General features: G+C 41.7%; 1 protein-coding gene across 1 annotated transcript; it reads right to left on the bottom strand.

Annotated features, from left to right (window-relative positions):
- Window positions 1-216: 216 nt before the first annotated feature.
- LOC147701785 (uncharacterized) lies at window positions 217-9,016 on the bottom strand. Its single transcript, XM_086929368.1, has 2 exons — window positions 8,890-9,016; window positions 217-1,136 (listed from the first exon to the last, which is right to left on the bottom strand). The coding sequence occupies exons 1-2, from the start codon at window positions 9,014-9,016 to the stop codon at window positions 217-219; spliced, it is 1,047 nt and encodes a 348-aa protein (XP_086785494.1).
- Window positions 9,017-9,314: the final 298 nt, after the last annotated feature.

Below are 9,314 nucleotides of genomic sequence, written 5' to 3'. Positions count from 1 at the left end.
TTCTAAGTGAGGTAAGAAAGACTCTGAAAATGTCTTGTTGTTGCAAGCAATGTAAATTTTAATTCAAAATGAAACTGAAATGCATTTACTTCATGGTGTTTCACTGTATCCAAAACTCAATTGTGGTCTTTAAATCAGACATGTACAAATTATAAGTATTGAACCTTGAACAACTTTGACCTTATGAATACCATTCAAGAGGCATCACAGACAATATCATTTCTTATGGCCACGCACTCCTAATGCCTTCCCTGTACTTTTCCCACTGAGCATGGTGACATTACTGGCATCATTCAGCTTCCCATTACTTCGCCGTGTGCCACTTAAGCAATGCTCTGATGTGCCACTCACAGCACTGCCGGTACCACTCTCCCCCAATGGTATTTGCTTTTCTGGGGATGCATTAGACTGTGAAATTCCTGATGGCTCAAAGGTAGTCCCCACTCCCTTTTGAATATGTTGAAATGTTTTCATCAGGAGTACCTGGGTTGAAAGGGTCTGTTTGCAGAGGCTACGTGTACAATTTGAAAGGCGAGTCATTTCCCTGTTATGAGCCTGCATGTTGGTCAGTAGTCGTACCTGCCTTTTTCCACTTATATTTTGCTGTTTTTGCATCATTGTGCACATGGTCTCCAAAGAATTGGCAATGCGGTCAAGCTTCAATGCAGATGTTTCATGGCCTGTCTTCATTACATTGATCATTTTATTCATACTGGTAGATAATGTACCCATTTGTTTGCTGATATGTCCTAGTTTCCCTTTAATAATTCGAATGTCTTTGCCTTGCAGGCGCTGTACCTTTAGTATTTTGTCCTCAACAAGATTGCCAGTGATGGGACCCTCTCCAACATGACCACTTTCTCTCACATTCCCTCGGCGCAAAGAAAACTGCTGAAGTCTCCTTCGCCTACTCAGCCTTGTATTTGTGACTGTAGGAGTGCTTTGAGGTAGACTTTCTGGTAGATTGTCATTCTGCTCAGTTTCTGAATCTGTTTGGAGCAGTTGTCGCACTCTCTGTCTTTCCCCTGGTTGTGAATTGGCTGCTGATGTACTGGGAGCATTTCCCAACTGTGTTTCTTGAACTTCTTGGTTATGGAAATCCCTCAAATCCTGCTCAATTATGTCTTGCAGTGCCTCTGTGGTTTAAAAATGCAAACATGATGTTAATTAAAGTTTGCACTTTCCTTTCAGTATGTAATAAAATGTTATAATGTTCTGAATCAAATGATCCTAGTCTCATTCATAATAGTTCATCATAGCAATGAAGTTACAATTAGAATTTATTGTTTGTGTGCATGATGGTCTCCTAAAAACTACAACTCCCATAATGCACTGCTTTCATTTACCTAACATTACATGGCTGTTGCTGGTAACACACACAGATCATTTCATAGACAACATAATTACAATGCTGATAATCCTTCAACTTTCACAACAGTCTTTACATTAATGGGCTCCATTCACACATTCAAAAGCACATACAATTTACTTACCTTCAGAAGGAGTTGGAATCTCTGATGTATCAATCTATTACTCCGATTACAGCTTCAGTCAACAGTGTGCCTTCCACCATGTCTTCCAGGGGAGTGTTGGGTTTATCCCTGGGTGTTCCACCTCCAGTAAGGTTTGCTGATTTTATCCTCTTTGCTAGCTTCTCTTTTGCACGGCTGCGAAGGTCATACCATCTTTTTTGTAAATTGTTTATGTTGCGATGTGCCACTCCAACTGCATTGACCTTTGCTTGTATGGCAATCCATAGGTTCCTTTTCACAGCCTCAGGGACCTTCAGAGAAAGCTTACCAAAAAGCTGCTCCTGTCTTGCAGTCACCTCCTCAATGAGGATTTCCAACTCTTGATCAGAAAACTTTATTTTCCTTTTCCTGGCAGGCCCCTCTTCAACGGGATCCTCATTTTCAATTTTTCAGACAAATTGTCAGGCACAGACTGCAGCAGCAACCTCCAGGGAAAGCTCACTCAGCAAACTGCCACACCACACCTTCAAAAAAGGGAGCAGCTGCGCCTAATTGCTGTACTGGCTTTCAGGCAGTTGAATCAATGAGATTCATCATGTGTGTAAATTCGCAAATTGCGATTTCGCAATATGCGAATTCACAATGTGCGAATTCGCATTTTTACTGCGATTCGGTAAAAATTACGATTTTTACCGAATTGCAATAAAATTGCGAAATTAATGATGCATTGCCATTTGCGATTCCTTATTTTTCGCAAATAAGGAATCGCAAATGAAAACGTTGATGCATCTACCCATTAGAAGCATATATATAAAGCCCTTTTCCCGGTCGCAAACGGTCTGGTTCTCAGAATCGGCTCGGTTGCGAACGGTAAAAGATCTTTTGGGATGCATCATCCCAAAAGGGCATCGCAAATTAGAGAATCGCAAAATTTGTGATTCTCTATTTTGCAATTGCATTTAAGGAATCGCAAATTGCGATTCCTTAAATGGAATGTATGAAGCACAGAAAAAGTGCGATTCGGACTTAGGGAATCGCAAATTACCACCAACTTGAAGTTGGTGATAATTTGCGATTTCTTTGAAAAATGCACTTTTTTGCATTTTCCAAAGTGCCACGTGGGCACATATACATATTTCAGGGGTGCAACAGGGTGTCCTTTTGACACCCTGGCACCCTTGTAATTGCGTTCTCAATTTACGATTCTCTAATTGCGAATCGCAAATTGAGAATATCTTCCCATTCATTCCGATGGGCCTCCTAGCCCATAGGAATGAATGGGAAGGTATTCCTTAATTGTGATTCGCAATTTGCGAATCGCGGAATCTCAAATATTTTTCTTACATCCCGTTTTGCGATTCTCAAATAGCGATTCTCTAAAAATCGCTATTTGAGAATCGCAATAACGGTATTTGATACATATGCCCCATAGTTCTTCTAGCATGCACAATGATTCATTAATGATATACCTCAGCAAGGGGATAACAGTATAAGCAATTCGTTTCACAATTTTAACCGGCAAATATTTTTTGATAAAGCAGTTCGACTCTTAATGTTCATCGGGTCAGCTGTATCCTCGTGGTAGATTGTAACTGCTGTATAGTAGGGTGATGTACAAACAGACTATGAACACAAGATCATATCCGCAAGTTCTTGACAGGGACACATCAAGCACCTGCTGACAGCAGAAGCTGCAAAATGTTTAAAAGAAAATGTCAATACCTCTTTAGACATATTAGTGACACTTCTAGTCTTAGTAGCAAATAATGATTTTTTATCTGCAGAAATCTGTCTTAAACTATTTAAGTTTACCTGATGTTGCTCAAAAGTCGTCTGGGCAGTAAGCATGACCATCAGGAAGGGACAGGTCTAACTACGCTTGTCATGCACTGTGGGTTGAGCCTATTTAGGGTCTTTACCTTTCTGGAGTTCGTTTGGCCAAAGAGGGATTGGGTTTTAGGCAGTCGCTGTTTGTTTATATATTTATTTTTCTAATTTCTTTGAAGAGTGTTGGCTTGTGACAGGGTTAGTTTTAGACTAGTGAGGAATGGATGCTCTTGAGAAACATGAAACCCACCACCTAAAAAACGTTTCTCTGGAGTGTCAGTGTAATCTGCAGGTTGATCACTTTCAGTCTTCCACAGTGATTGTCTTTACCCTCTTGAGGACCACATCCCTTAAGTAGAGCCGAGTAATGGCAGACAAATCAAGTGGGGATGGAAGAGCCTCTTTGAACAGTCCTTTTCAGCTTTTTTTCATGTCTGGTACAAATTCCTTAAATCCGTGGGTAACAAGTTAAAGTTAAGCACCCAGCACCCTGAATGAATCGTCTTCCATGCTTCTTCCGTTCGAACGTAGTGTGTGCGAGCAGGGCTGCTTTGCTTGATCACTGGTTTTGACTCAGTGTACTATGTGCAGAAATAACCAATAGACAAATCGAGCCAAGGCCTTTTCTTCTTCTAAGGCAATTAAGAGCATCTTGAAATGTACTGGATGTGCTCCCGGGTGCCCCCTGAATGGCTATGAGGGCCTGAGACATGTGGAGTGATCTCATTAACATGAGGCAAAGTCTAGCTTCTGGATCTTACAACCTCAGCTTTTGATGATTTGTTTTTCAGGGCTTCTGGTCTGTGCAATATGCAGCAGTTGAGTCTCAACAACACCAAGGCTCGGGCCCATTCAGGGCTGTGAGGTTACCCGGTCAGTGGAAAGTTCTTCTCTGTAGCAAGAGACATTCTAGAAATGACTTAGTAGGTCCTTTCAGAGAAACTTCTTGAAGTAAAAGTAGTCACTTGGTAGGTGCTCTTTGTTCCAGTGGCTTAAATAGAATTAAATGTTCTTTCTCTGATTAACATGAAAGTCTCGCCTGGTGATTTATTTGAACCATGGAAATACCACACAAAGTTCTCTGTCTTCGGGGTACCATGCTCCATTGTCATTCGGTTTGGCCATATTTTACCAAAGATTAGTTTTTATACTGTCTGCTCATAAAAGCTCTCCAGTATTTGAATTGCTTAAGCATAATTAGCTAAAAAGGAAGAGCTCGATCAATTTGTGTGCATAGTATTTTCCTCCATTTTTTGCACAAATGTATTTCCCTTTTTGTGCTTTGGAACTTGTAGTCTCGATTTTTTCTATCTCAGACAACGACTAGAGATGACTGTTGAGGGTGTTGTGTGTTTTGGGAATTTCGAATGACAGAATGCACTTTCCCTCTGGAAGATAATCTACCGCAAAAACCACCCAAAAGCATAGCTGGACAGCATGCTCTGCAACAAATATAGGCAGGGTGGAACGTCCCAGCCATTCCTCAGACTCTCTGCCCAACAGTCCTTTGCCTAGGCCTTACCATGGTGGCTCCCTCTTCCTGGCTTCGTGTGTTCTAATGGAATCTGAGACTTCTTATTGCCCACAATTGCCAGTCATTGGCTATCCTTAATCACTATTTTCCTATGCACCCTATACATATTTCTACAAATATTAGAGACAGATATATGGATAGAAGCTGCAAGCAGTTTCTGTAGAATGTTTTATGAAACTAAAAACAAGCCCCCCATAGTTTTACAGATCACTTAAGAGTAGCTAATAACAGGCGTCATAGCTAGCTAATAATGGTCAGTTATTACTCTCACCTTATGTACATATGCATATGACTTTTATGATGCTATTCATATAACAATCCTCATGAAGTAGAGAAGTGGAACTACTTATATATTGACAGCTTACCATGCATGACCAACAATACTGGGCCCACATGCAAGTTGACACTAAGAGATGTTACTTTTAAAAACACACTTAAGAGATCCATGTGAACATTCTAATAGAATGGGGGGGGGAGTTGGGGGGGGGTGACAGAGGGGAGACGAGGTTCTGGAGAGGAAAGGGAACTGGAGTTGGTGATTACAACACACTTTTTAGCGACATTTTATCCGTTTCTGCTGCAAACAAAAATGTTTTGTTGATATCCTCAAATTATTCATCGGAGGGTGAAATATGTTGCTAGTGTAGTAAATCGATAACTGCACAGAAAGTGCTCTGGCTACGCAATCACGTTTTCCCGTGGCCCTTCTTATATAGCTACAATATAACAACAAAGTCATATAGAGCCAATGGGGTTTTACGGTGGGTAGGAGCATAAAAAGTGGTAAAGTACAAGGCACTATGGTTTTCAGGACGGAGTGGAAGATAACCTGGCACCCCCATAAGATTTATAACCCTTGCAGTACTTCACTTTTTTTCAAACATAGGGGAGTTATTTTAATTTAACAGTGAAAAAAACGATGCTTAACAGGTTGTAACCGAAGTGTCGTAAATTTGTTACGATCATGTGCTCTCCCCGTTAAATTCCTAGATGTTCTCACGTGTCCCCCTGTGATATTAAGCAGCAAAACAAGCCAGGAAAAGGATGGCCAATTAGCAGATTCCTGTGGTTGGGAATGAAAACAAGAAAGAGCTTAACTTGTCTGCAGAGATCAAGGACACACAGAGGGAGTCTGACCCCCCTTTCTAACCAGAGGAATTAGGCAATCAAACCTAATGTTGAACATCCCTGGCTGGGTGAGAGTGTGGGAGAATAGGAAACACTTTTTCCTTTATAAAGTGAGAAAAAACCTATGACTGTCCCTGTTAGATAGTCAACCAGTGTAGGAATCATCAGGAAAACAAAGCATAATTTGGTATACAGTGTCTGCTGGCTGTGTGAGGTGGATAACATATGCGAAACTCGTTGTAAATTGTAATTGCATTTATATAGTGCCTACTACACCTGATGAGGCGTCAAAGTGCCACTCTACAACCCAAAAAGGATTAATGGTGAATTGGTGAACGGAAATATGAAATTAATTTGAGCGGTGGGCATGTGAGTTTGTTATTTGGATTTATAAATGATAGTGGAAGGATAGAAGAGGAAAGGGTTTGCATTTATGTAGAGCTCGCTTCACCCCTGATGAGGGGTTGAAGTGCTTTTTGGCAATGGCAAGTAGCATTCTACTCTGGAACCTAAAAGGATTAGCGGTAAATTAGTATAAGTGAATATGAAATTAATTTGAGTAGTGGACAAGTGAGTATGTTATTTGGATTGAAAAAGGATAAGGGAGGTATAGAAGAGGGAAGGGTTTGCATTTATATAGCGCTTTTTACCACTGATGAGGCGTTGAAGCTTTTTTTGCCGAGAAGCACCCTAATGTGGAACTATTATACACATTTATACAGAGGAATACACATATCTGGGTACACATATATATTCCAATTAAATGTTTTAATACACAGGGATATGCTGTATAGTCATGTTTGAGTATGGTGGTTATATGGGGAAGAGCCAAGTCTTGAGTAGTCTTTTGAAGATAAGTGGATCTTACGTTCGGGGGTAAAGAGTACCATGGTTTGGCTACTTGAACAGAGAAGAATGGGACACCTATGGTTTTATTCTTGTATGGTGGGATTTTGAGGCGAGTTGAATCTGAAGGGGGGCACTAACCTCAATTGGTGCGCTGTGTTTAGCAATATCTTATGATTTATAAGCACCTGCTGCAGAGTCTCTTGTGCATTCAGCGTTCATGAAGTAATACAAATGTCAAAATAATTCTTGTGACTAATGTTCCTGCCAAACCAAGATATCAGACTTTTGTCTATTGGCTGTTTTGACCTACCATAAAGCAGCACAAATGGTCTATATGCCCGCTGCAAGAAATAGATAGATGTGGATAGCTGAGTGGAACAGTAAAGCTAGCCTTTAAAACAAATGAAATGTATGTGAGAGAGGGGTTATGGAGCGATGTGGGGCACTTTTGCTGGGTGGAAGTGAGAGAATCCGGGCAGGAGGTCATGGTTGGGGGGCGGGGTAGGCACCAAAAAACATTGTCGCACAAGGCACCACCAGTTCTAAAGCCGGCCCTGTTCCCACTAGTGTAGTCTGGCCAGTGTTGGACTGGCTTTAGGGCAGTCAGTCAGTGTCTGACAGGCTGGTCTGAAAGGTCGGTGTGTGGGACTTTTTCTGGGCAGTCTGAGGGCCTGTTTTATAGTCTGCTGTGCCAATTTTTACTATTGATTTTCCTGATTCGAAAACAAATATTGCCTGCAGCAAGCTAAAAGTCATGCACCTCCCATGCCTTACAAAACAGCTATACAGTGTGTCTTTGAAAGATCAAAACTGTTATGATTTCCAAATGTGGGTCACTTTCTGATTCGCTAATGGGGGCCACTTTTATTTTGGTGACCTGGCCTATTTTCTGTCCCAATCCAACTCTGAGTGTGGCATGGAATGAGCTTTTAGTGCTTTTGACAGCACACCAGGTCACCTGGCTGGCTGTTCTGAGGAGACCATTGGTGTTTAGTGACCCTGAACAGTGGAGGGGCATAGAGAGGACGGAGGGCCAAACGCGCCAAACGCAATTACACATGTTGTTGTAAATCACAATGCCTTTAGGCTCAAAGGCCAAAGCTCTCAATCATGCTTCTTAACACCTTCACTGCTAAGGCATTATTAGGCTTCTCATATAATTTCCATTGAAATCAATGGAAAGTCCATGACGAGTTACCCTTGTCATTAGCAGCCAAGAGGTTAACAGATTTAAAACGGGCCGTGACTGAGAGCTCTGGAGTTGAGGCTCAAGGCAATGCACGTTTTCAGAGTGCCTGTCAGTGGGCCAAAGAGATAAGAAAATAAATTTTTTACTTAACTACCATTCTTTCTCCTCTTGTTTTCTTCTTGAATATATCATGGAGCCTCAGCCAACCTCCCTTCTGCAAATCCTGATGCTGCCCTCATGCTGCAGATGAGCAGAATGAGAGCAGTGCAAGGACTGGTTTAAGCGGGCTACCTCTATGCTCCTGCAGGCACTGGGTACCTGTGGCTGCTCTCCATCCAGTTTTATAAAGCAGCTAGGAAAAGAGGGTAACACTGCGCATGTCAGGCTGGCCATGGTAAGATAGCCGGCCAAATGACTTGCACAGTGTAAACTGGTGGATTGAGCACCACTCCACTGCTGTCAGTCAGCAGGAATGGCCCACCCACAAACACTGCTTGGGCTGGAAGCAGTGAAAAATAAAATGGTAATTAATTTTATTACCATTTTATTTTTGACCTCTGCTGCACTGGCAGCAGGGGAGTGACGCTCCTCTGCTCTAATGGAGGGGGAGGGGGCGCTGGATAAAGCACTGGTTCATAGGAAGTGCTGGAACTCACATTTGGGATGAGTTTGTGACCCAAGCAATGTTTTGCATGGAGCTTAGAGCACAAAGACAGGTGCCTTCTGACTGACGCTAGATTACATGAACCAAGATACGATAGAGTGGAGGCCTGTCATTCTGAACAGGACACTGCACAATGAAATTGTAGGTGAAAGAAAATACATTGATTTGACCCGAATCACACATTTTTGTTGTGGTTATGTTATTCTGAGTATACAAAACGACTTACTTGGCATCCTAGTGCAGATGCAGACATTGAGTCTTTTCTGTAATATTTGATTTTCACTGTTACTGTAATATATAATGCTTACTTCCATTAACACAACAGAACGATCACTGCCCTTTGAGACCTTCATTCTCGTTAAGCCAAGTTTATTTTCCTCAACTCATAAAATGTCGCTTACAAAGAGAAAGACTGGTTTTACAATAAAAACATTTCCCCCCCCCCACAATAAATGCCCATAACTGAGGGATGCGAAACATGCTAGCTGATTTTTCTTAGGCCCTGTTTGATGGCCATTCCCTCAACTCCTCACCAACCCCTTATACCTAATTGATACCAGTGTCTTGTAAATATGTACAGCAGGACCTTCTGTAGAAGAGTGGCTATTAGAAATTGGGTCTTTAGTTGCCAGAGGTTTACACCCTGTCCAA

The sequence above is a fragment of the Lissotriton vulgaris genome, chromosome 7, assembly GCF_964263255.1.
Source record: "Lissotriton vulgaris chromosome 7, aLisVul1.2, whole genome shotgun sequence".
Classification (NCBI taxonomy): domain Eukaryota; kingdom Metazoa; phylum Chordata; class Amphibia; order Caudata; family Salamandridae; genus Lissotriton; species Lissotriton vulgaris.
This window is presented reverse-complemented; position numbering and strand designations above follow the sequence as displayed.